This window comes from Panicum hallii, chromosome 2 (genome assembly GCF_002211085.1).
Source record: "Panicum hallii strain FIL2 chromosome 2, PHallii_v3.1, whole genome shotgun sequence".
Lineage (NCBI taxonomy): Eukaryota > Viridiplantae > Streptophyta > Magnoliopsida > Poales > Poaceae > Panicum > Panicum hallii.
In genome coordinates, this window is record NC_038043.1 from 47,696,515 (window position 1) to 47,722,396 (window position 25,882).

Sequence of the window (25,882 nt, forward strand, 5' to 3'; positions counted from 1 at the left end):
CATTGCACCAGGCAGTTATTAAAGCTGATATTTGGACATCCTATGTTCCTGTGTTCAAATGATTTTCTCTAATTTTGCATGAATTAGTTTTGAAAAAATAATTCTGCATGAATCGATCTGTTTTCTACAAAATAAAAATCGAGTAGCTTTGCGCGTCAATCGTGGACTCGTCGTCGAGGCCAGGCCGCTTAACGCAAAGTCGCCAACCAGCCAACCCCTCTCGCTCTCTCGGCCCACTCAGACTTCCTTTGATGAACCAACTAAGCCCACAGGCCGCTAGTCGTGCCGCTGCACGGGTCGCAGAGCATGGCGGCGGCGGCAGGCCTCGCCGCCGCCACCTCCCGGATCGCCTCCCTCGGGCGCGCGGGCGACGCGGCCGCAGCGCGCGCCGTGTTCGACGCGATGCCGCGGCGCGACGCGGTGGCCTGGAACGCGATGCTCACCGCCTACGCCCGCGCCGGCCGGCCCCGCGACGCGCTCGCTCTCTTCGCCCGCGCGCCCGCGCCCGACGCGTTCTCGCTCACCGCCGCGCTCGCCGCGGCTGCGGCGCTCCGGTGCCACGCCGCCGGCGCGCAGCTTCACGCCCGGCTCCTCCGTCTCGGCCTGCGGGCGCCGCTCCCCGTGGGCAACGCGCTCGTCGCCATGTACGCCAAGTGCGCCCGCGCCCACGACGCTGAGCGCGCCTTCCGGGAGATGCACGACCGCAATGCGCTGTCCTGGTGCTCGCTCCTGCACGCATATGTCGCTTCAGGCCACTTGAGGCTCGCGCAGGAGCTGTTTGATGAAATGCCTAGCAGAAACAACGTCGCCTGGAACACGTTGCTTATGGGGTATTCACGCAGTGGCAATGCCAGACAGTGCCTGATTCTCTTCAACAAGATGCAGATGGCGGGGCTTACCTGTGATGATGCAACACTCTGCATTCTTGTTGATGCTTGCACCAAGCTAGCCCACCCATCTACTGGCTTTGCAGTTCACAAGATTGTAGTGCAGAATGGCTGGAATTCAATGGCCGAGGTCAGTAACTCCCTGATTTCCTTGTACACTAAGTTCAGCTTGCTTGATGACGCCGTGCGAATTTTTGGGTCCATGGAGGTGCGGACAATAGTGTCGTGGAATTCACTGATTGATGCTTACATGAAGCTTGGCTACATGGAGCAAGCTGCTTCTCTCTTTCAAAGTGTACCTGAGACAAATGTCATCTCATGGACTGCAATGATTGGAGGCCTTGCAAGGAACGGCTGTGCTGATGAAGCCCTCACGCTATTTGTCGAGATGTTGGCACATGATCATATTCATCCAGACGACTTCACATTTGGGGCTGTGCTTCACGCTTGTGCTACTTCTGTGTCTCTTGCAAGTGGAAGGACGGTCCATTGTAGAGTGTTCCAAACTGGGTTTGCATCCTACCTGTATGTAGCCAACAGCTTGATGGACATGTATGCCAAGTGCGGGGATGTGGAGAGTGCAAGCAATGTCTTCAATGGCATCTTTGGCAAGGACCTGATCTCATGGAACACGATGTTGTTCGGATTCGCAATAAATGGATGGGCCAACGAAGCACTCATGGTGTATAAAAGCATGAAATCCCATGAAGTCTGCCCCGATGAGGTGACATTTTCAGGCTTGCTCACAGCCTGTAGCCACTCTGGCCTTCTGGAGCAAGGGAAAATGTTCTTCGAGTCGATGGTGTCTGTTCATGGAATTCAACCAAAGCCAGAGCATCTGTCTTGCATTCTTGACATGTATGCAAGATCAGGAAACATTTCAAAGGCTATTGAGATACTGAATCATTGTTCAGAAACGGTTCAGACACGCAGCAGCGACATACATGAAGCTCTGCTTAGCGCATGCTCGTCGGAGCACTTGAATGCCAGTGTTGCAAGGAAGGTGGTGAAAGACATGGTGAGGACCGAACCTGCAAGAGATGCAGGCTATATCATGCTGTCCAACTTGTTCTGCGCCAGTGGGCAATGGAGCGAGGCCGAGAGGGTGAGAAGAGCAATGGCTGAGCACGGCGTCAAGAAGTCCCCTGGTTGCAGCTGGATCGAGGTGAAAGGTGCTGTTAGGGTATTTCTATCAGGTGCGCAAGATCCTGATCATGCAGGTTTTGGATGCGATGTTCTTCGCTTATTAGATTGGGAGATGAGAAACATCACGCATTGTGACGTGCAGTCATCATAGAGGTCACCATCGAGATTGCTGTTGTATTCCAGAAAGGACGTCGCTTGTTTCCTTCTACAGTCCACGGCAAAGAAGTTCGCCTGACTCGCGGATTGCCCTGTCATCACTTTGTGCAAAATAAAGTCCTGCTGTGTCTGGGTTGAAAGAAATTGGGCAAATCTTCAAAACGACCATAGCTTCAGGGACAAGAACAGCAATGGATCTGGACGCGAGCCCTGCCATCAACTTCTCGAAGGACCCGAACGCCGAGTCCTGCTGCATCTGCGGCGAGGAGGAGGAGGAGGAGGAGGCGACGGAGCTGACGTGCCCCTACAACTACCTCGCCCCTGCCTCGTACGCTCCCCGCCGGGCGAGAGCTGCCGCCTGGAGGGAGTCCAGGAGCGCGCTGTCCGAGCACCGCTGGTACTTGCGGCGCTTCGTGCGCGTGAACAACCTACCGGGGAGCTGCCGTCCGGCGGAACTCGCCGGGCTGTTCGCCGAGTTCGGGCCGCTGCGGATGTGGCACGTCGCCATGGACGCCCCCGGAGCGTGCAAGGGATTCGCCTGCCTCGTCTTCGAGCACCGAGAGCATGCGGAGGAAGCTATCGATAGGCTCAATTGCTAAAGTTTAGGCGGGCGTAGCTTGCGGGTAGACTGGGCTTACCCCAGTGCATGACTGAGCAACAGTTATGGCTCAAGAAATTCCCACGCCATTAAGTGTAAATGATTTGAGCGTGTATTAACATTGAATCAGCCCATGCTAGCCTCCTCCAGTCTCCGTGGCATGTGTTTGCTTCTTTTTTTTTGATCGAACCCATCTCGTGTTTGGGTAAAAAAGATAGACTCATTCCAGATTTTTTTTATTGGAATGATGCCACGGTAACACCGTTAGCCACGATAATCTACAGTACCAACGAGTCAGTTGTAGGGCCCGTATGTCATTCACTTTAACTTTTTTTCCATTGCCTTATCTTCTCCCTCCTCACCCAGCCTCCACCGCTCACTCTTCCTCTCGCGCCGCCGTCCGCCGCCGCCCCGCGCTGCTGCCCGGCCGGCCGGCCGCTGCTGCCCTGCGCGCAGCTGCAGTGGAGCCTTCCTGCCGAGGACTACGGGCCCGTGGTCTGATCTCGCAGCTGCGTCCACTCCCATGGCCCGCCGTCAGCGGTCTCCACACCCGGGCACCGAGCGTTAGTGACTCTGACCTCGCTGCCTCCGCGCGGCCGGCCGCGCGTTTGCCATGTGTGATCAGTACAACGTCGGTACAACCACTAACCATACCTCTTAGAGCAAGCATTATAAGGTCAGCTAGGCAGGCTAAATAGCATAACACGTCACAAATTCCTTGCTGGGGGAGAGAGAAAGAGAGAGAGGCTAGCAGGCGCTCTATACTCCATACGTTGTCCGGCTGAAGCATTAGGATTGAGGAAAAAAAGGCTCGCTCCCAGCCTGGTCCGTGCGTACAGGCGGCGTTTTATTGCTCCTTGGATCCTCTATGCCAGCGCTGTCCCCGTCCCATCCCCTATTCTTGCTCCTTATTTGCTAAATGGGTATAATGATATAGATCATAAAAGATGGTACGCAAATGCAAATATTAACTACTTGCAATTATATGAGCTGGCTATATTATTAGTTTTATATAACATGGCACTTGCATTTAACCATTATTAGCCTTGCTCTTAGGGATGGAGAGGGGAAAGAAAGGAGGGAAGAGATGTGAGAAAGGAAAAATAAGAAATCATACATTAGCCCATCAACAAATGGGATAAGCATCTTGGAAACAAATGCCAACAAAAGCTAGAGATGTTGGTAATGCGAACAAGACGTTCTAAGTAATCGTCTTTGGGAAGTTGCTAAAAGACTCTGCCAAGACCAGATCACTGGGAATCGACGGGACTGTTGGAGGAGCCATCTTTTGAAGACAGTAGATGGAGGAGCACGGGTGGAAAACGTGTGATGTCTTCACTAGAGAGTAGTTTTTAGTTTTTTCTGATTTGGTGTCATAGTGTGTGTGGTATATATCCTTATCTGGGGTAAGGTGCAATGTTCAGAAAAAAACTGGTTTAGTGCATGAAGCACTTCTAAACTGTGAAATCCATTAAAACGGTCCTTTGTTGTTGCTTAAGACGGGGTTTTATCCTAAAACTATGAAAAAATGGATATGTCAGGAAAAGATAGAAGAGAATTTGAGAAAGGGGCCGGGATTTTAAACGTAACGGTTAAAGGGGATTTATCTATAATAAGCAGGCCCTTCCCTCGAGACGACGCACTCAGGCTCGACGGCACGTTGGTCACGCGCACGAAGCGCCGCAGGGAAGAATCCGCCGCCGCGTGCCGCCCGGGGTTGCACTGCTCCCTGCAGGCGCCAGTGCTGAAGCGCCCGTGCATGAGTTGTAGGCGCACAAGTAATCGGTGTGAGACCTCGCTCCGCAGATGCTGCAGCAGGAGGGGCCGTCGCTCCTGCCAGCGCGTTTGGTCCGAGGAGCATCAGGCGCCTGCTGGTGGACGACGGCCATGACCAGCCCTGCCGGCCGGCGGCCGGTGGTGGTGGTTTGTCTCCGCTGCTTCCCGTACCCACGGCTTTATTTGCGATCAGATTCATGCATGTTAGGGAAGTGGGCAAAGCAATGATCAGCAAGATGCATCTATCTGTGGATTCATCGAAGAATTAAGGGGCACCAGCGTAGATCCCATACCTTCACGACCAACTTGTGTGTGGTGGTGGTGGTCGCTCGGGTCATCGTCATCGCGTTGTTTTTCTTCCTGCGTATCTTCCTACGCGTCCTTCTGCCTCTGCCCATCTCTTCACCTCGATCGGCCGGCCCTTCCCTACCGGTACGTACGGTGGAGGAACAACAATGGCGTCAGCCAGCCAGCCCCTGTTGTGTACGGACACGGTAAGGAATTGTACGTTTACCTCCTTGTTATATATGTGGTCCAACAAATTAAAACTCAATTACCCTTGTGATCGAGAGTCCGAGGCAGTTGCGCCACGCAGGCGATGCAAGGCGGACGGAAGCCCAGGACCGTGCTCGGCGGCCGGCCGCGATCGGCTCAGCAGCCTCCCCGACGACCTGATCGGGCGCATCCTCTCCCTGCTGCCGACCCCGCAAGCCGTGCTCACGTCCCAGCTGTCGCGGCGGTGGAGGCGGGCGTGGGCACACGTCACCGCCCTGACCTGTCCGTCCGGGACTGCGCGCGGCGCGGCAGGGGGGCCCGGTTCCGCGCCCTCGCCACGGGGGCCCTCCTCCGGTTCCCGACACCCGGCATCCCCTCGGTCTCCGTCGAGATCAACCGCAGCGCCTACAACGCCGACGAATGGTACCGCCAGGCGATGGAGCGCGCGGTCGGCTCCGTGCGCGTCGCGTCGCCGCGGGCGCTCAACGGCCTGGAGCTCCCTCCCTGCGCGCGGGCGGGGGCCCTGGCCGTGCGCTCGCCGCGCACCGTCCTGACGCTCCCGGATCCGGCGGCGGACCTGCCGTCGTTCGGCAGGCTGGCCGAGCTGAGCCTCTCGCTGGTGCAGCTGGGCGGAGCGCGGCCCCTGGGCGAGTTCCTGGCGTCGTGCTGCCCGCGCCTGCGGACGCTGCGCCTGTGCTCCGTCAGGGGGCCGGCCCTGCGCCGGCTGGCCCTCCGCACGGACGCCCTCGAGGTGCTCGACGTCAGCAACGTCGACGACCTGACACTGACAAGCCTGGACGTGGCGGCCACCAACCTCCGGTGCCTAAGCGTGCGCTCCTGCTTCCGGTCCCCAACCGGCGGCGGAGGCGAGGTGGCACGTCTCAGCACCAAGGATCGAGGCGGTCCGCTGGTACCGTAGCTACCCGGAGCAGCTCATCTTCCGCTCCGACCTGGCAAGCGCCCGTCGCCTTGGTGGCCCCCTCAGGCTCCCGGCGCGACCAGTTGGACGCCGCTCACACCCTGCAGCTCCTGCACGCCTGCTCCCTCGCCCACCACCTCGACCTGGAGCTCGTGATGCCGGACGAGATGAGTCGTCTCCTCTACTGGCTAGGACCAGCAGAGGTATGCCTATGCCAATGCGCGCCCGTGCCCAGTCCTCCATGGATTCGATCATATGCACGTCTGAATTAATCTGTCTTAATTTTGTAGCAGGGCGCGTGCGGGGACTTGATCCGGCGCGTCCCGCAGCTGCCTAATGTCAGCGCTCTCTCGCTGAGGATCAGGTGGGGGTTCGGCGGCGGCATCGCGCCGAGCCTGGCCTCCCTCCTCTCCAGAACGCCGGGCTTGACGAGGCTTCGCATGGATGCGAGCCCCTACTGCTTCGCTGTCTCTGTATTGTACGTTCTTCCATCGTTCCATGCACTTCCTCCACCTTCGATCTTACGCATCGACGACGATGGCGATATGCATTGAGAAACCGCTCGTCATGTGATGCCATTCCACCTGCATCGATCGATCGCAGGAGGGCGACGTCCCGCCGCCGCGAGGATGGCAGCGGTGGACGAGCGGCGTCCGCGCAGACGACCACGACGGCCTTCGAGAGGTCGCCGTGGTCGGGCTCAAGGGGGAAGACCCTGAAGAGTGCAGGGTCCTGGAGGTCCTGCTTGGGAGCGCGGCGCGATCGCTGGAGAGGGTGTCTCTCACGTTCGGTGACGACGCCGTGGCGTCCATTGTTGACGAGATTGCTACCGATATCCCGGCGCGCTTCCCCGTGGCGGCGGCCGGGCGGTGGGAACGCTGCCCGCCGAGCGTGCTCACGTGGATCAAGCGGCCGGGAAGATGATCGAGGAGTCCCAACCCAGACGTGCGAACAAGTGTAGAGGAGAATGACGTAGTTTAGTTGCTAACCGGAGGCGTAATTTTTATTTTAACCAGGGACAATCTAATCAAACAGAATTATATTGGAGATGTAGTGAAAATTGTTGTTTAATTTGTGATATTATTTCTCAATCGCATGTCTCGAGATTTGTTTGGAGAACAAAATAAATAAGCAATTCATAGCTTTTGGATTACAGCGGCCAGCCGATTTATTTGAGAATTGGTTAGAAGGAATACAAGAAATTACCGCCATTAAATTTGGGTGGGGCGAGTGTAGTTTAATTTGTTGGTCTATTTGGCTATGTAGAAATGACAAAAAAATTAAAAAAAGGCTGCGTTAATCCACGCAGATCAACGTACTGAATCCTCTTTTGGTCCTACTTACAAAGGGAGAGTGCTCGGCAACAATGAAGTGGATGCACTGCACCGCATGTTGGAAACGGCATCCGCGCCGATGGATATCTTTGCCAATCATGGGTTGATAGATATCTTCTAATAGGCTTAATTAGTTCTTAGATTTTTTAATTTGTGCCCTTGTTCCTAAGCATGCTTTTGTTATTTGTTGGTGACTTTGTTAATCAAACAATATTTATTTTTCAATCGCATGCCTCGAGATTTGTTTGGAGAACAAATAAACAATTCACGTTGCTTTTGGAGTGCTGTTTACCAAGTGTGTACTCTCACGAGGGGTTTTTATCCGGGTACTTTTAGGCACCGAGAGAATTTAGGGTGTGTTTGGTTGGGCTTTTGCAAAAGCCAAAAGCCAACCGAAGGCTTAAACTCCCTATATGTTTTTGCCCAAAAGCAGCTTTCACCCTAGTACAGATGCAAAAGCACCTCCCCCTACTTTTAGTGGCTTTTGAGATTAAAAAATTACCCAACTATCATTGGTTATGGAGAAAAACGGTTGGTTCTATTAACCTCCCGTCCCCATCCTCTCATCAGCCCCCCTCCCCCCCCCCCCCCGCGCTGCCAGCGCCCGGCCGCCTCCCGCCTTGCGCGGCCCCCGCCCGGCGCCCGGCACCCCGCCGGCCGCCTGCGCCCGCGCTCGCCCCCCCCCCCCACCGCACCCCCCTTCCCCCCCACCGCCGGCAGCCTGCGCCTGCGCCCCCCGGTGGAAGAATTTTCTGCAGAGGTTCGATTTGTTTTGGAGCTAGCACGCCCCGACGCCGCCTCGCCCCCGGCCACCCCGACGCCGCGATAGCAATTTGCGTGATAAGGAGTTTGAGAGATGTGATGTTGATGAGCGGTACTTGGTACCATCTGTAAGTGGCACGGCACAAATACAAGAAGATGAGAGTGAAGAGGTAGAGAATGAAGATACCATAAATACCATTTATGACAAGATCGCTGATGATTTGGTTAGTGCGAGAGGAGGATAGTTACGTTGACATACATCATAATTTGAGCCATTTACCTTGTGTAATTGCTACAATTCTATTTATGTGGACCATATAGATGAAAAACTTAGAAGATTTAATGTTTTTCTTTCCAAAAGATACATTTACATACGAAATAGTGAACGTATTATGTTTGTACGAGTATTTTAATTTATATACAGTCCGACAAACTTTCAGCAGCACACAGTTTCCCACAGCTCACAGCTACTCTAACCAAACGGTTTTCTGCTTTTCCCACAGCAACTTTTCCACAGCCCACAGCTCATAGCAGCTTTTTCCAAAAGCCCCGGGCCAACCAAACACACCCTTATTGGCTAGAGAATCGGCAATTTCATTGAATCAACGATGTTTTTTTTTTACGGGTCAACGATGTATGTCGTAGTAGCAGCATCCTTCATATCAAAAATCTATTACTGGACCTAGACACTCGTTTCTATTTCTTCGCAGCATGTGAGCGCGAAAGCCCGTCTACTTCGGCCCGCGTACGCAAAGCCGAAAAGCCCAATGAGTCCGATGGAGGAAAAACACAAGGCAAACTTGCCGTTCTCGTTCGACCCGCCTTTCCTTTTCTGCGCCCCGCGCCGTCCCCCGCCCGACGATTTGCTCACGTTTTGCTCGCTGCCTTCGCGTTCTCATTCCCTGTCGCCGTCTCAAAACCTCGCCGCCGGCAACCCCCCAGTTCCCTCCCCCCTCGCGACACCCTCCTACGAAACCCTAGCGCCGGGTCCGTCCGTCTCGTCCCCCCCTCGCGCCGCCGCCATGGACGAGGACCAGGGCGCCGATCCCGCGCGCCGCGCCCGCCTCCTCTCGCCGCCGAGCGGGCAGCCCCAGGCCCCGCGCGCCCCCGCGCTCCCCATGGACCTCTCCTCCCAGTACCAGCGCCGCTTCGCGCCGTCGCTCTTCCTCCCGCCGATGGCGCCCCGCCTGGCGCCAGGCTCCGGCTTCTCGGCCTTCAGCAACTACCAGGGCCCGCCGGCGCTCGCTCCCCCGGCGGCCGGAGGATCGCATCTCGCCCGGTCGCTCCCAAAGGCGCCGCTTTTCTCCACGGACTCGCTGGCTCCGCTCCCGTACTCCGCCGATCCGGCCGCGGGTGTGGGTGCGGGCGCGGGCGCGGCGGTCCCGCGTTCCCCGCCGTCGCTGGGCTCCGAGCAGCAGGGGCCGTCCGCGTCCGGCCTGCCGCCGCGTGGGGCGGGGCACCGGCGGTCCCGTAGCGATTTCCTCGTCGGGTTCTCGCTCCAGAACCAGCTGCCCCTGCCGGTGCTGCCTGCGGCCGAGGGGTTCAGCAAGTCGGCGGACGCCGCCGCCCTCGAGGAGCTCTTCCGCTCGTACAGGGATCCGAAAAGCTTGAGTGCGCTCGGATCCTCCGTGGATGGCCCCAGTGAGAGGAACAGCCACCTGGGCAACCAAATGAGCAGCCGGCGCGCGTGGAGTCCTGCTGACAGCAGCGACAACGAGGCCGAGAGCTGGGGTACTGGTGGTGGCGGAGGCACCACCACTAGCCATCCTCGGCATTGCCGCAGCTTGTCGGTGGACAGCATCATGGGGAACCTCAACTTTGGAGCCCTGGGGCAGGTGTCGCCGACACTGCCGCCGCCGTCTCCGGCGTCAGGCGCCGGCGGCAGCGTCCCTCACACTGGAAGTGGGCCCTCTGGGAGTGCCGCTGCAGTCGCTACTTCTGAACTTGCTAATGGAGAATTCACCGAGTCTGAGATGAAAAAGATCATGGCCAACGATCGCCTCGCTGAGCTCGCGCTGGCTGATCCTAAGAGGGTCAAGAGGTTTGAATTTTTGAAGTTCATGTGAGAGGGTCCTGCCAGAGTGATTTTGGTTGCTGAAATTGAGAAATTTTCTTGTAAATTTTGCAGGATTCTAGCTAATAGGATCTCTGCTGCAAAGTCGAAGGAGCGCAAGGTGAAGTACATGGGTGAGCTTGAGCGTAAAGTTCATGTGCTGCAGATGGAGACCAGTACATTATCTTCAAAAGCAACGTTGTCTCAGGTTTGTTCTCTGAATGTGGTCGACATTTTTATCTTGGTCTAAGATTTGACCTCCTAGTTACTATTGTAATTGTAATAACTGTAATATCTCTTTGCAGAGGGAATGCGAAGCACTTAAAGTTCAGAACAGTGAGATGAGGATCAGGTTGCAAGCGCTGGAGCAGCAAGCACACCTGAAAGATGGTATGTTCCATTGTCTTTCAGCATTTCAGTCACTGTTCTTTTTTTGTTTCTAGAACAAGCATTCCCTGTTCCATTGTTCATTGATTTCCTGTTTCTGTCGTAAAGCATGTTTGTTTTTCTTCTTCTTTATCTTTACTATATCATGATTGTAAGGATGTTGATTTTTTTTTTCTCTTAATGCAATAGCTTTGCAGCTCTCATGTGTATTCTCAAAAACTTATTCCTCTGTGGCAATAGAGATGTATTTTTTCTAGGGATATGAGTTGACAAATTTTTTTGTGCAGAGATCGATCATGCATTAGATCTTATTTTCAACTGATCACAGCATGTTCTTTAATTTTGAGTTGCATGTGCAACTTGGTACATTACAAAACTCAAGAAACATTATTCTACATTTTCCCGTATTTATATGTATCTTTCCTTCTTGTCTCTATGTGTTAAATCAAAAATTGCAACCATACTTGCTAGATGATTAGATGATGCATACATTTTCTTTTACGAAATGATAATGCGTATAAGATAAGTTCACCAATGTATCTGATTTCAATTCTTATACCATTTCCCTGAATCATATTTTAGTGCTATAGCCTTCAGAAATAGTCTTGTTTCCAACATAGGATTTTAGTTAAGTCCTCCTTTTCCTTTCTCAAAAGAAAAATGTATCATTTTGTGTTGATATTCATGAACTTCTTTTTTGTTGCTGGCTTGAGCTATGGGGTTGAGGGGTTTTATTCAACTCTGACAATTTCAAATTTCTGATAAAGTGCTCATTGTGGAAGGATATGTATTAGCTAGTCAATAGAGGATGAATGTAGAGGAGTAGAAAAATAGGAATCAATTTGTAATTGTTATGAGCTGCTCATGATTGGAAATAACTCTGAATGCATTTCTTGCCAACTCGGCACATCTTTATCTTATTGATGGAACTTCTTTCCCAGTGACATTCCTTAAAATAAAGCTGGCATCCCATGGTATTTCCTTACCTCATCATATCGTTCTCTTGTTGATTCTATAGTTCATTTACATGGCATGGGAGTTTTGAAGTTGATCTATTGCAGTTTTGTGACTTATGTATGCTTTATTAATTTGAATAATTAAATGCATAGTATCAAAGTTCTAACGGAATAATTTAGAACATTGATGTTTTGTGCTGCAACTTGAGTTACCTATTGTCAGGATTCATGTGCTAGGTTCGCAACGTTAACATTTTCTTTTACTGGGGCTTGATGGACCTTATTTTGCCATCTTCCATTTCAAGTTTTTTTCTTTGGCTTATTCAGCTACTGAAGTACTGAGTTGTTTTGGTTTCACCGTTGTTCCGTATCCAGCTCTGAATCAAGCACTGAGTGCTGAAGTGCAGCGCCTGAAACAAGCTGCTGGCGAGGCGAGTGATGCTCATGCGCCGAACGGGTCACACCATCATATGCACCGCCAGATTCTTGAACAGCAGCTGCTGCAACTACAGAAGCAGCCATCAGAGGCCCAGAAGGCTGAGCAGCAGCAACCACAGGAATCAGAGCAGTTCAAGGCTCAGCAGAAGCAGTGGAACCACTAGGATGATTTGGCAGAAGACATTCTTGAAGGTCAAATTCAGACTGCAGATTCATGAAGGGGTACCATATGTTCCCTGATATTATTTTTCTTAGGTTCTAGGACAATAGTGGTTGGATATTCCGTCTTTTGTGGTTTCTTGCAAAGTTATTTGGTTGGATGTTGGTAATGCCTGGGTCTGGGTGGATTGTGTTGTACAAACTGTCTGTCTCTGTAACTCTGTGCTAGAATTTTAAGATTCTTTTTAGGTACATTTGTTCTGCGCGTTAAATGGGTTAATTTGGGAGCAGTACTTAGAACGAAATACTCTGTAGTCGTGTTAATTCCTGTAGCTTATATCCTTATTCATTCGATTAGCAGGCTACGGATTCATAATGGTTTTTATGTTTTAGCGTTGCAACCTGGGGCCAGTTTATGTTGTGGGATTCAGGGTTGAGGCTTCAGTTTCTGCTTCACAATTTCTATGCAAATGAGAAAGTTTGTTGCAAGTTCTGGATAAAATCGTGCTTGTTGCATGTATATTGTCACAAATACTTCAAAACAGTAGCACGTATCATGCATTGCCTAAACTTTTAGTCAAACAAAAAGGGGAGAAAGTAAGAAAGGTAGGTAAAGAAAGGATCTCTGGTTTGTGGTCCTGCTGTAAGCTTTTCATCAGAGTGAAAAGTCAGGAAAGATTTGTTCCTGATCCAACTCAATGTTGCGGCTGAGTTCATTCTTAGCAAATCAAAGCTGATTAACAATCTTTGGATCTCAGTTTCCACTCCAGCAAAAGAAAGTTTAATTTGACCTTGTTTTTCTTTTGATCGAAGCTGCCTTTTATTTCCTTGCTCTGTTCATCCAAAGAGCCAGTTGCAAACAAAATCTAGTTAATCCCTGCACTTGTGATGTACAAACATCGAGGCACAGAGCACCCAAGAGAGCTCCAAAACCCTGGTGATTTATGAGCACAGACATGGCGCCCGGATAGACATCTAGGATTCTACACAAACTAGGACAAGCACCAACGCAGTGGGAACGCAAGCTAGCTAGCTAGTCCAAGCTCAGCAGCCAGAGGAAGCAGCCTCACGCAGCTCCTGCTCCCGCTCCTGCCGCCGGCAGCTTGGCCTCGGCCGCCGTCTTGGACAGGTTCTGGCGCAGGGCGAGGTTCTCGCGGCGGAGCGCGCTGGCCTTCTCCTTGAGCCTCTCGTTCTCGGCGATGATGCACCGGTTCTCCAGGTAGAGCTTCAGGTTCACCATCTCCATGGCCTCTACTCCGGCTCTCGACCTCCTCAGCCTCAACCTGTGCACGTGGGCCAGCAACAACATCATGAGGGATCTAAGAACGCATAAAAAAAACTAGTACTGCTGCTACAGATTGAAGTATTGAACAGATGAAGCTTGAGAAGCATGAGCAGAGCACATTAATTACCTCCTCCTGATAGCAACCAAGACATGGGGCTTCGTCTGCTGCTGCCGCCGCTTGAGATTGAAGACGACAAGGGATGGGCATCTCTTGGTGCTCCAGGACCCGGAGCACATGTTGCCGGATGCTGTGTGCTTGCTCCTAGATAGATAGATTCCGTGAAACTCAGTGACTTGCAGATGAAGTGTTCCGAGAGCTTTAAGGCTATATATAAAGATGGATCCCATCTCATCTCACCTCACCTCACCTCGTCTCAAGGCTTTGGTGGTGGTGGCTTTAGGTTTTTGTTTGGTGGCGCATGCTCACATTGACATGACGCATGTGAGCCGAGAGAGATGAGGCAGCTCCTCCATCATGGAGCATGGACTTATGGCACGGCATGGGCCAATGGATCTTCCGATCGCTAATCATTTAGTGGCATATTTCTTCAGAAAAAGAAGGAGAAGGGCGTGGAGAAATTCATGAGGGAGTATCGATCGCCGATGAGACAGCACGATCTTTTTGACAGGAGGAGGCTTGAGAGCACAAGATTACAAATAAAGGGAATCATTTGGGCTCAGTACGAACACCCCAAGTTTAAAACTGGCTGGATAACAGCACTTTCTTTGTGCTCGCTCCGTAGTCTGTAAGAACTCTTATTGGTAAAAAAACACCTTGATGTACGTCAAGGCAAATGGCCACATGCATTATTGGTTACTTGGTCCCGGCGCTTGCGTTGCATGATGAAGCTTTGGAGTTTTCTCGGTACTCGATGGTGCAGGAGCAAGGCACGAGCAGGTCAAATTCGCTTTCGAGCATCTCAATCTTTTTGCTCGTGCAGTTTCTTCGCCAGAATGATGCCTCGACGCCTTTTTTACCTCCTCCCCTCTCTGCAAACATGCTACCTGCCAGCCGTCTGGATTCAGAACTCTCGCCGCACTGTCCCAACACAACACAACCAACTGGGAATTCCATTAGAATCTCTGTGATCTGCCGCTGCAGGCCAGAGAGCGATCGATCCTTCACCACAGTTTCTGCCAACATGGGAGGCCAAGTCTCCACGAGAGACGCCCTTCACTGCACGCCATTTTCACTCACAGAAACCACACGACGCCAACAGGTCACCGAGCAGCAGCCAGTCATCCCCGTCACAGACCATCATGGGAGCGAGAATCTCTCGAGAAAAACTTGGAACCGGGAAGACACTTTGGGCCATGCCTCCAGCTTTGGCCAAAAGTTGCACTCATTACCCACACAAGGTACACAAGAATTTGCACTCGACACCTCAAGATCAGCGGCACCTGTGCTCCTGATCTGTGGCGTCGGATGCCGTCGCAGACGCTCCTGATGCGCGACGCGTGTCCGCGCTTCCGGGTCCTGCGCCCACTCATTCGATCCATATCTTCCCTGAGTGGAGGTTTCATTCCGACGCTTGACCTCCCTGCACACATTGACAGAGGCACAATCCATCATTGCTGCAACTTTCACCATTGACGCTGGCCCCCGCGTAAACCTGGTTCACCAATGTGCATGTGAATCATGGATTATATTAGGTAGATGTGCCATGATCCTTGAACACATACATACACATATACACGTTCGATCCTCGTCCGGCAACAGCGACGGTCATCTTGGTCCAGGGTTAGCATTATGAGGCCACATGCCAAGGGCACCTCGAGAGGAAGGACAGGTACTTTGATGCTCTCTTGGCAGGGTTGGTTCATGGCCATGGTACTAACATTCGGTGCTCGAAACTGTTGCGACAACAGATGAAGCTTGCAACAACAAAGCTTGTACTGGTGGAGTGGCCCCTCAAGATTAAGGACAGGAACTTTGATGCTTTTTTGGCCGGATTGGTTGATGGTCATGAGAGGGATGAAGCTTGCAACAACAGAGCTTGCACTGGAGGAGATGATGCTAACATTCAGTGCTCGAAACTGTTGCATACCGAAGGACAATGCTTTTTATCAAGTGATGTTTATCTAAGTCAGGTAACCGAACTGAATTTCTTGGTAATTTTCATAGGCATTTACAGGATAGGTGCACTTCCATGTTATTAAGCTTGGCCGTAATCATTTTTCAGAAGGTGAGACCAAATAATCCTCCATACTCATGCGTGTCAGCAAAAAGCACGAGCATACCACTCATTTACCTTGTGAAACCAGTTATAACATAAAATCTTCCAGCCTATGAAGTTTTAGAGCCTTCCTGGGATGCTTTGAAGATGCGGTATGCAGCAATACACATTGTTAAGTTACCGATCACCGTCAGAGCACCTTGGAGAGCTACAAGGACCTAGGATCAAGAAAGAAAAACATTGCATTGTCACAATCACAAAGGCAAACAATAAGAGCAGAACCGTTTGGAATAATACTTGGACTGGATTATGCTTTTGTCTATTTTCATGAAAACAATAAAGGGCTCCAGATCTTATAATTCTGTTAGGAAAACTAATAACGCATAAGGCCCAGGCACCTAATAATAATCTAAATTTCATGTCAGGGTAGGCCAGGCACACAATGGCATTGCACAATGGAGAACAATTACAAAAATTGGGACCGATAAGTGCTAATCATATCAGCAAAAAATATAATGAAACATTAATTTTCGGCTTCAGCAAAATATCTTACTTCAAGAGACTCTGAATTGTAGAAGAAATGCCATGTGCAGGCGCACATCGCTCCACCAAGAAGTGGCACCTATTGGACAGAAACGCAAATTTGTTAGTCAACAACACTGGGAAGCTCCGAGCAGGATTGTTTGCAAACAGAACAGACTCATGTTTCTTCTGCCGAGTAAAAATAAAAACTCTGAAGCGAACCATTCGAGCCCCAGAATCTTAATGCATATGAATCCTCTTGTGCTACACACATTAGATACTGAAACGGCCACAAATTTCTTCAGATAACGACATCTTAGCGAGGATGGGGTCTTCATCGAAATTGAACACTCACCATCCCCCAAGAGAGGCCCTTCCAGCCCTTGATCCCCGTCCTCTCCCCGTAGTCCCAAACCAGCCACATCGCCGTCACCCTGCAACGCAAATCCCCCCTCCGAGATTTAGTCCTCGCAGAGCCGCAGGCGCGGAAGCAATCGCTTGGGCGTAGCGTCCTAGCGGCAGAGGCAGAGACAGAGGCGGTACCACTCGGCGACGCTGGAGACGTGGACGGCCCAGGTGGGCAGCGAGAGCGCGTTCGCCGGCTCTGACAGCGCGGCGAGCGCCGGTGGCGAGGCGGCCGCGGCCACGGCAGCAGCAGCGGTCGCCAGGGCCACGCCGCTCGTCAGGCGGACCGCGGAGGGCGGCGGTCTCCGCGGCTCACGTCGACGTGGCGGCGGAGGACGACGAGGAGGAGAGGGCGCTAGCGCCGCCACGAGCCGGAGGGACGCCATGAGACGGGACGGGCCGGGGCTGCGGGAGGTTGGTGTCCACAGAACCCGAGCCCCGCGAGTCGCTGAGGATTACTCGCCGGGCGGGCCCGCTTGTCTGTCTACGTCCGTATCCGTATGTGTACGGTCACTCGTCGAGTACAGTACAACCGACCATGTGTATTTTTTATTAAAAAAACAGGTGGCCATGTGTATAAACGGCACTACCAAGTTGGGACCAACCCGCCGAATGACATAGTGAAAATTTGAACTTCATCTCTAGTGGGCAGAGCCATTTGGGCGCAGGTTAAAAAAACACGTAAAATTCGACGATAATTTAGAGAGGAATCAACTTACCTGCTAGCGAGCTCGGATGGCGAGAAGTAAGAAGCGCTACATGATTTTTAAATTTCAACCATGAAAACTCCAGATAAATAAGAACAGAAACGGCAGCAGCTGATGAATTCAGGAAAACTAGTCAACCACCAGAGAGTCAAGACTCAAGACTCAAGAGCAAGGCCATTTGTTTCTTCTCGAAGAGGTATCCCATCCCATCCCACAAAGAGTTACAGAGAATCTTTCACATACGTTTTTTGCAATCCTGGAACACTTAGAGATCTTTGGTTCGACAGAACCAATATCAGGTATGAGTATGGAAAGGAGAAAAAAAAAGGGTGAGCTGGATCCTGTGCCATGATGATCATTTGGAATCAATCCTGACCTCCGATGAACATTGGCCCAGAGTGTCTTCCTGGCTCAAGTTAGCCTGCCTGAAATTTTTGATAAGGGCTATGGCGATGTCTGAATACAAGGCTGAGTTGATTCAGTTCATGGCTTGCTACATTTTCATTTTCTTGGACCATACCATCACGAGAGCAAAGCCCAGTAAGGACATCAACACAACCTACAGTCATGAATCAAGTCAACAATGCTATTATGGTAATATATTTACATAAGTTATGTTGAATTAGAGGTCCAAAGGAAAAGTATCATCTAAATTGTCCAGGTCAAAGTTCAAGTTTTTTATTTGTTGGACAGATGTTAATTCCGTGGAACTGTATATGATGAGTTCATAGCTATCCTCTGGATTAATGTCAGGAAAAGTGCCATTAGGAAGAGAGAAATCTGCAAGAGGCACAACCGCTAGTGGATGGGGAAAAGTTCACATACCGATATGGCTGGAGGCACACCCACTAGTGGATCTGGGAAGAACCTGTTTGCTAAAGCAAGAGCAAGAAGGCTACTTTGCATTCCTGCAAGAGATACTGGTGAGACAACAAAACAAATTAGAAAGAACTTATCCTCATGTAACAGGAGAGCACATCACCTGTCTCAAAAGATATTGTTCTTTGTAGTGCCTTCACATCGTCTGACTTGTGAAACCAAGTACCAGCAAGATGATAACCAGCTACAAAAGATGAGGTATGGAACGCGAAAAGGAGCAGCACAATGGATAATCCAAATGGAGACAAAACAGCCCTAATATTTATAGCCAACGGTGAACCAACACACAAAGCAGTGACGAATACTGACAACGGAGGCAGAAATGGCTGAATAGCTGCACAGAGCTTTGGAAGGAATCTGCACAATATCAAGAAGCATGAATTTAAACACTGAAAATAGAAATTAGTCAAAGTGGGAGCCAAAAGCCAGAAATATAGCAAGACAACTATCCAATCTAGCACAGCTGTCCCCTGTACTTCAGAGCAATGAAGGTAATACCTATTCAGGAGCAATCCAGCTGCAATTGGAGCAACAACTATTTGAACAATGCTGGACATCATCCCTTTGACGTCTACAGGTAATTTCTGGCCAATAAGAAAGTAGGATAATGTTGGGGTGACAAAAACTGCAGTAGCTGTTGACAATGATGTCATAACAATGCTGAGAGGGGCCATATGTGGATCTGTCAGGAAAGTTGCATAGTTTGAAAGCTGTGCTCCGCTCACACATGAAACTAACATGATACCAGCACCTAGATACAGGTTCATGTCAGAACTCACCAATACTCTTCGATATTCCTTATAAAGCATATGAAATGAAAGGTCTCAATTTCTTACCTAGAGCAGTTGGAAGATTAAGAACTGTTACTGCAAGAGTGCCAAAAAGGAATCCAAACAAAGGCTTGATGATGAACTGTCCAATATAACCGGCAGCAATAGCATCTGGCCTTTTTATTGCTTCGACAAAATCCTCGACGCTTGAGTTCACACCAACAGCAAACATCAAGAATCCCAAAGCTGGTGCATAATACCTGCAAAATTATTGACACAGACACACTGCAAATGTGAATAGCCAGTGGAAATTTAGAACATTGTGCTACTGACACAAACATGAAACTATCTAATTGCGTACAAACAAGCCTGCCTATACGGTAATTCCTTCATGATTAATCGTTACAAGGAAAAGGAAACTTATCAGCGAATATGAGCCATTAGCAGTGGCGGAACATGAACTATATGCAAGGAGGGGCCAATTAGTGCCAACTTAGCTAATTTACCATGTACAGCTGTGCTAATATACTATATATTAAAGAAATTTTCCTGGCCAAGGGGGGGCCACTACCCCGTTTGGCCTCTACAGAGGTCCGCCAGTGGCCATTAGGATTCCTATAGTCCAAAGGCCTAATCAGCAAACATTCATCATATCAGGAATGGAAAGATGGCGATTAGTACGGATTCAACACTAAATTTTAATGGCTTTTGAGGAACCAATTATAAGCACACTTCTGAACTTATGGGACTGAAAGAACAGTTTAGAACTCAGAAGACTTCAGTAACTGAATGGTCTTAGAGGGTACGAGTCCAAAGGCAGCCAAACAGGGATGTGTACCATTTCGTATACTGCTGAAAGTGTAGCTGACTGTTGATCCAACAACATATATGACATGCTACCCAGTTGAATAACCGAATTTGAACTAAGCAGCAAAAACATTGCAAGACAGACCTGGTTGTGAACCATGTAAAAGAAGGCGGGTACACCAGAGCCAGAATTGTGCTCCCCAGCACTATATGGGGAATAACGGTGTTGGCACTCTTCAGGATCTTCAGGAAATCTACTTTACTCTCCTCCACTACCTGGAAAATTTAATCCAAAGTGCGAAGCAAATACTTAGTGACCATCCAATAACCAATACTGATTGAGTATAAAAGCCCACTAGCTGTGGCATAAAGAAATTGCATCAGAACGGCACCTGTGAAGGCAATACCGCGTCCTCCCAAGTGTTATTCTGCTCGAAGGAACCACTCGCATTCGCCCAGAGGCGCCTCCTAGCAACCACTCCAGATCCCTGCTCTGCTTTTTCAGAAGAAACAGAAAGATTGCATCACATATTTTCTATCGAGGCATAGCAAAACTTATGGTCGAAAGATTAGATATTGATTATTGAACCCCAAAAACCAAGCTCTTTTCTCTTGAGACAACGTCAGATATCGCCGATCAATTAGGAAAAGAACTCAGCGCGCCACCGATTCACAAGGTAAGTACTGACACAGAGTTCGGGGAGGTTTCAGATCAGAGTCGAGCACCTACGCCATGAGACGAGCGGCGGCAGCGGCGGGGTCACCGGAGGAAGCATCGAGACGCGGTCCACCCCCGCCTGCCGGCGGCCGGCCAACAAGTGGACGCCGGCGAGGTAGGGCCGCCTCAGGACGGCTGCGCCGGCCCCGGCGGGGGGCATTTGACCGCGAGTGGGTGGGGCACTGGAGCAGCACCTGAGGAAAGGAGACGAGAGTTTGAGCGTCTGCTTGTGATTTGTGAGTTCTTCGCGTGACGTGGTGTGAGAGAGATTTGTTGGGAGCTTTGGAGTTTGGACAAGGACGGAGTGAAAAAGATTGGTTGGGAGACTATACAACGGGGTTAGCACCTTCTGATTTGGTGTCATCTGGCTAATTGTTTAGCAACCCTCTAGGACCATTCTACCCGGCGTCCATTGCCGTGGAGTAACGACTAACGAGTAGCCATCTGTGTACGAGTGCACGGAAAACTTCGGTTGAAGTCGTGAAGATCAAAGGTGGAATACAAAACTAATTTGCGTGTGCGATCTCTAACATGATCTCATATAAATCGTAGTGCAAGAGAAACGGAAATGAATATCCGGATTTTTTTTTGTACTACTCCTCGGGATCAGTCAATGGAAATGTTCAAAGGTTAAAAAATCTCGTCAGTGTCTCTCTTCTCCCCTTTATAAATGTAGGACGTTTCAGAAAGCAAGCAATGAAATACGTCTGCAAGATTAGCAAATGTTTCGTTGGCTACGTGAAAATGGACAGTTGGATCTGTCATGACAATATTTTAAAAACGTTGTATCAACTATTATCATCGTTGCCATTATTATTATTATTATTATTATTATTATTATTATTATTATTATTATTATTATTATTATTATTATTATTATTATTGCTGCGGCGGCGGCGGCTGGCCAGCCATTAGATTTACCGGACCACATTTGATTCAACACGCGCGCGCGCACACAAATCCATCTGCTCTATGCTACATTTTCTTTTGGAATTGTATTTAGGAACCGGCTAGTTTTGTTTCATTTACCAATCACTTTTTCATCTAACCATAACGTTACACGTCATATGCAGCTCCATTTTTTCTTCACAAAGAAAAAAGAGATGAAATAGTCATCTTGTTTGCAGTCGAATCGGCGTTGTAGCTCAACTAGATCGGCCGCTTTTCGTCCCCTCCCATAGTCCCACCCGATAACGGAAGTTGGGCCAGACACTGCAACATGATCAAATGACAGAACAAGTTTCGGCCTATATAGCAGTCAACGGCAGAAACAAAACACAAGAGGGCGAGTGGGAATTATTAGAGATAAAGAGATAAGAATAGTAAAGAGATAAGAATAAATCTTATTTGTTCCTGGTTCCTTGCGTAATCACCAAGGACTTTGTTCCTGGTTCCTAGGCTGGTTCGGTTACCGCCTATTGTACTCAATATGTATCTTCACATGTATTATATAAACAAACTACGGCGGTCCTGGTTGAGGCATCGCCTTCCTTCCAACTTACATGGTATCACAGCCAAGGTTTTTTTTTTCCGGCGATCATGTCTGTCACCACCTTCTCTGCTCCTACTATCCCAATTCATCATGCCGTTACTATCCGGCTCACAAAGAAAAACTACCTATTGTGGCGTGCCCAGCTTCTTCCCTTCCTACGAAGCATGAAACTCATGGGCTATGTTGATGGCTCGACACCACCGCCGTCAATCTTGGTTCCGGCGTCTACTGCTCCTGATGCCGCGCTTGTTCCCAACCTAGAGTACGCCCGCTGGTATGATCAAGATCAGCAAGTTCTGAGCGGCTTGCTGTCCTCCATGTCCGAGGCCGTGCTGGGCGATGTAACATCAGCGACCTCGGCTAAGGAAGTTTGGGACATCCTGCAACGGCAATTCGCGTCGGCCTCACGCGCACGGATCGTTCAAATCCGTGTGGATCTTGCTACCGCCACCAAGAAGGATCAATCTGCTGCGGACTACTTCAGCAGAATCAAGAGTCTCGCAGCTGAACTTGCTGCGGCCGACGCACCTCTTCGCGATGACGAGATCATTGCGTACCTGCTGGCTGGTCTGGGCGCGGACTATGATCCGTTTGTCACGTCCATGACCACACGAAGCGAGGCGTTGTCATTAGATGACGTCTATGCTCATCTGTTATCGTATGAAGCGCGCCAGCAGAAGCATCTCTCGGAAGTTCGCCATCAAGTTGGAACGTCGGCTCATGTCGCTGGTCGCAGTGGCGCGCCTGGCAACCGCGGTCGTGGCCGAGGTCGCGGCCGTGGGCGTGGTGCGCCGCCGGCTGGTCGTGGCGCCGGCCCTTCGCGCCCTCGTCCCAAATGCCAAATCTGTGGCAAAGAGGGCCACACGGCTGTTCGGTGCTGGTACCGGATGGATGAATCATACAATGAAGAACAACCATCTGCAGCTGTTGCGGCGACGAACTCCTACAACTTGGATCCAAACTGGTATAATGATACTGGTGCTACGGACCATATCACCAGTGATTTGGATCGTCTTACCCTACGAGAGAAGTACACCGGTGGCGACACGGTCCAAGTGGGCAATGGAGCAGGTTTGCGTATTTTGCATACTGGTTCTTGTTCTCTTCATACTGATACTCGACCTCTGGCTCTCAACAATGTTCTTCATGTTCCAAATATATCTAAGCATCTCTTATCAGTTCATAAATTATCTCGTGACAATAATGTGTTTTTTGAATTTCATCCTTGGTCTTATTTTATCAAGGATCGGGCCACCAGGCAGCTTCTTCTTGAAGGAAAGTGTGAATCCGGCCTCTACCCTATTAAGCCATCTAATGCTGCGTCTCTACGACAAGCTTTTGTGTCTTCTTCCGTGCAGCCAGATCAGTGGCATGCACGCTTTGGTCATCCATCCCCGCAAGTTGTTAGGTCTATTCTTCGTCTTAATAATTTACCTTGTTCCAAGGAGTCTACCTTGTCATCAGTTTGTAATGCCTGTCAGTTAGGCAAGAGTCACCAGTTACCTTATAATATTTCAATTCATCATACTACCATGCCTCTTGAGCTTATACATTCTGATGTCTGGGGTCCAGCTCCACCTTCTGTTGGTGGTTTTCGCTATTATATTAGTTTTATTGATGATTTCACAAAATTCACATGGATCTATCTCATGGTTGATAGGACTGATGTTCAGCGCATTTTTGTTCAGTTTAAAAATCATGTAGAACGCCTCCTTGATACTAAAATTAAATGTGTGCAGTCTGACTGGGGGGGCGAATATCAAAAGCTTCATAACACCTTTTTTAAGTCCTTAGGCATAGCACATCGCATCTCTTGCCCTCACACCCACCAACAGAATGGTTCAGCCGAAAGAAAACATCGTCATATTGTCGAGACCGGTCTTACCTTACTAGCACACTCTAAAATGCCAATAAAATTCTGGGATGAAGCTTTTATGACTGCCACTTATCTTATAAACAGGCTTCCTACTCGTGTTCTTGATAATCTGTCACCTCTTGAGCGCCTCTTTAAAACCCCACCCAATTATTCTATGTTGCGCATCTTTGGGTGCGCATGCTGGCCTCATCTTCGTCCCTACAACAAGAACAAACTCGAATTTCGTTCAAAACCCTGTGTTTTTCTTGGGTATAGCTCCAATCATAAAGGGTACAAATGTCTTGATAAAGAAACCGGTCGTGTCTACATCTCGCGTGATGTCATCTTCGATGAGGCCGTTTTTCCTTTTTCCCACCCTTCATCAAACTTTGATCAACCAGAGGGCGATAACAGTATTAACGAGGATATTAACCGGTTGCAGAATTTGCTTCCTGCTAATTTGTCTTGTGCAGATTATCTTGCCACAGAGATTTCGGAGCATACCAGTTCTGCGCCGACATCCGCCCCGGGATCGTCGCCCTGCGCAACTACCACCTTCGGCGTCCCGTCCTCAGGTCCAGCGCCAGATGTACCTGCATCGGCCCCAACCGCCGGGTCGCCCGCTGTACCACATGCAGGGGACACTGGCACACCCACCCAGCCGGTCGCGCCTGCGACCGCGGAAGAATCGACCTCTGAATCTCTGCCGCAGCTGCAGTCTGATCATTTGGTTTCCTCTGATTCAGATGAAGATTATGTGGGTCTCTCTACAGCAGCTGCTCCTGCTGATTTATCCGAGGCTTCCGTGCATCCGTACGGGACTAGGCTTAAGCACAATATCAGGCAACCAAAAAGGCGCACAGATTGTACAGTTACTTACTCGGTTTCTCGGGTTTCTCCATCTGAACCTACATCTCATGTTCTCGCTATGAAGCATCCACTCTGGAGACAGGCTATGCACGATGAGTTTGATGCACTGATTAAGAATGAAACATGGCATCTAATCCCTCCTCAAGATGGTCTCAACATCATCGATTCCAAATGGGTGTTCAGGTTGAAGCATAAAGCTGATGGAACTATTGATAGATACAAAGCTCGACTGGTGGCCAAAGGTTTTAAACAGCAGTATGGAGTTGATTATGATGACACGTTCAGTCCGGTGGTCAAACCAACTACTATTCGTTTATTGCTATCTCTTGCTGTCTCCAACAATTGGTGTCTTCGACAGATTGACATTCAAAATGCTTTTTTGCATGGGATTCTTGAAGAGGATGTCTATATGAAGCAGCCTCCGGGGTTTGAGGACTCAGCTCGGCCTCATTTCATCTGTAAGCTTGACAAGGCGTTGTATGGCCTTAAACAAGCTCCCCGGGCATGGTTTGCTTGCTTAAGTGGCGCACTTCTTGAGCTTGGTTTTCAAGCGTCCAAAGCAGATGTTTCCCTTTTTATATTGAATCAGAAGGGCATTCATATTTATATCTTAATCTATGTGGATGATATCATCATAGTAAGCTCTTCATCAGCAGCCACTGATCGGTTACTGCAGCAGCTATCAAGCATTTTTGCAGTCAAGGACTTGGGCAATCTCAACTATTTCCTTGGTATAGAGGTTCATCAATCATCCACGGGTCTATTGTTGACTCAACGCAAGTATATACAAGACCTTCTAATGCGCACTAATATGGAGACGTCCAAGCCGGTATCAACACCCATGCTCCCTGCTGACAAGTTATCTCTAAGAGATGGTGACCCACTCTCTCCAGAAGACGCAACTAAGTATAGAAGTGTTGTTGGCACATTGCAATATCTATCATTTACCAGGCCGGACATATCATTCTCGGTAAACCGTGTATGCCAATTCATGTCTGCGCCGACTACTGCTCATTGGGCGGCGGTCAAAAGAATACTTAGGTATCTTCGTGGAACAACTGGCATGGGTCTTTCTATCACAAAAACTTCAGCGCCCCTCTTAAGTGCGTTTTCAGATGCTGATTGGGCGGGGAATCCGGATGATCGCCGGAGTACTGGTGGCTTCACTATCTTTTTTGGAGAAAATCTTATATCCTGGGGCTCTCGAAAACATCCTACTGTATCTCGGTCTAGCACAGAGGCTGAGTACAAGGAGATTGCTAATGCTACTGCAGAGTTAATTTGGCTTCAAGTATTGCTTCGAGAACTTGGTATTACTCTACCTAGGCC

General features: G+C 49.8%; 7 protein-coding genes and 1 non-coding gene across 14 annotated transcripts; 5 read left to right on the top strand and 3 right to left on the bottom strand.

The window, feature by feature from the left end:
- The first annotated feature begins 324 nt into the window (after positions 1-324).
- On the top strand, positions 325-2,333 carry LOC112882174 (pentatricopeptide repeat-containing protein At2g36980, mitochondrial-like). Its single transcript, XM_025947160.1, has one exon. It carries the CDS (start codon positions 403-405, stop codon positions 2,182-2,184), a length of 1,782 nt encoding a protein of 593 aa, XP_025802945.1. The 5' UTR covers positions 325-402; the 3' UTR covers positions 2,185-2,333.
- Positions 2,334-2,347: 14 nt separating this feature from the next.
- On the top strand, positions 2,348-2,936 carry LOC112882175. Its single transcript, XM_025947161.1, has one exon. The coding sequence runs from the start codon at positions 2,381-2,383 to the stop codon at positions 2,786-2,788; it is 408 nt and encodes a 135-aa protein (XP_025802946.1). The 5' UTR covers positions 2,348-2,380; the 3' UTR covers positions 2,789-2,936.
- A 2,206-nt stretch (positions 2,937-5,142) lies between these two features.
- LOC112883098 (translation initiation factor IF-2-like) lies at positions 5,143-7,024 on the top strand. 2 transcript variants are annotated; one of them, XM_025948329.1, is made up of 2 exons: positions 5,143-6,180; positions 6,268-7,024. In XM_025948329.1, the coding sequence occupies exons 1-2, from the start codon at positions 5,479-5,481 to the stop codon at positions 6,529-6,531; spliced, it is 966 nt and encodes a 321-aa protein (XP_025804114.1). In that variant the 5' UTR covers positions 5,143-5,478; the 3' UTR covers positions 6,532-7,024. The 2 variants fall into 2 exon arrangements, with proteins under 2 accessions (XP_025804114.1, XP_025804115.1); XM_025948330.1 differs by having other exon boundaries at positions 6,271-7,024.
- A 1,966-nt stretch (positions 7,025-8,990) lies between these two features.
- LOC112882608 (transcription factor RF2a-like) lies at positions 8,991-12,390 on the top strand. Its single transcript, XM_025947698.1, has 4 exons — positions 8,991-10,114; positions 10,202-10,334; positions 10,432-10,516; positions 11,845-12,390. Exons 1-4 carry the CDS (start codon positions 9,096-9,098, stop codon positions 12,069-12,071), a joined length of 1,464 nt encoding a protein of 487 aa, XP_025803483.1. The 5' UTR covers positions 8,991-9,095; the 3' UTR covers positions 12,072-12,390.
- A 477-nt stretch (positions 12,391-12,867) lies between these two features.
- Positions 12,868-14,540, bottom strand: LOC112880647 (protein LITTLE ZIPPER 1-like). Of its 4 annotated transcripts, none has more exons than XM_025945378.1 (3): positions 13,720-14,540; positions 13,478-13,613; positions 12,868-13,351 (listed from the first exon to the last, which is right to left on the bottom strand). In XM_025945378.1, exons 2-3 carry the CDS (start codon positions 13,586-13,588, stop codon positions 13,133-13,135), a joined length of 330 nt encoding a protein of 109 aa, XP_025801163.1. In that variant the 5' UTR covers positions 13,589-13,613; positions 13,720-14,540; the 3' UTR covers positions 12,868-13,132. The 4 variants fall into 4 exon arrangements, with proteins under 4 accessions (XP_025801163.1, XP_025801162.1, XP_025801161.1 ...); XM_025945377.1 differs by having other exon boundaries at positions 13,715-14,540; XM_025945376.1 differs by having other exon boundaries at positions 13,710-14,540.
- A 215-nt stretch (positions 14,541-14,755) lies between these two features.
- Positions 14,756-16,941, bottom strand: LOC112880645 (ycf49-like protein). Of its 3 annotated transcripts, none has more exons than XM_025945373.1 (5): positions 16,594-16,939; positions 16,406-16,484; positions 16,082-16,150; positions 15,604-15,746; positions 14,756-14,892 (listed from the first exon to the last, which is right to left on the bottom strand). In XM_025945373.1, exons 1-4 carry the CDS (start codon positions 16,839-16,841, stop codon positions 15,639-15,641), a joined length of 504 nt encoding a protein of 167 aa, XP_025801158.1. In that variant the 5' UTR covers positions 16,842-16,939; the 3' UTR covers positions 14,756-14,892; positions 15,604-15,638. The 3 variants fall into 3 exon arrangements, with proteins under 3 accessions (XP_025801158.1, XP_025801159.1, XP_025801157.1); XM_025945374.1 differs by having other exon boundaries at positions 14,828-14,964; positions 16,594-16,941; XM_025945372.1 differs by lacking the exon at positions 14,756-14,892 and having other exon boundaries at positions 15,444-15,746; positions 16,594-16,935.
- Positions 16,942-17,252: 311 nt separating this feature from the next.
- On the bottom strand, positions 17,253-20,584 carry LOC112880644 (probable sodium/metabolite cotransporter BASS5, chloroplastic). Its single transcript, XM_025945371.1, has 8 exons — positions 20,349-20,584; positions 20,011-20,111; positions 19,764-19,894; positions 18,878-19,071; positions 18,540-18,792; positions 18,145-18,398; positions 17,988-18,070; positions 17,253-17,721 (listed from the first exon to the last, which is right to left on the bottom strand). The coding sequence occupies exons 1-8, from the start codon at positions 20,494-20,496 to the stop codon at positions 17,656-17,658; spliced, it is 1,230 nt and encodes a 409-aa protein (XP_025801156.1). The 5' UTR covers positions 20,497-20,584; the 3' UTR covers positions 17,253-17,655.
- A 1,771-nt stretch (positions 20,585-22,355) lies between these two features.
- Positions 22,356-22,495, top strand: LOC112883677. Its single transcript, XR_003226931.1, has one exon. It is a non-coding gene; the product is annotated as a small nucleolar RNA Z247 (small nucleolar RNA).
- Positions 22,496-25,882: the final 3,387 nt, after the last annotated feature.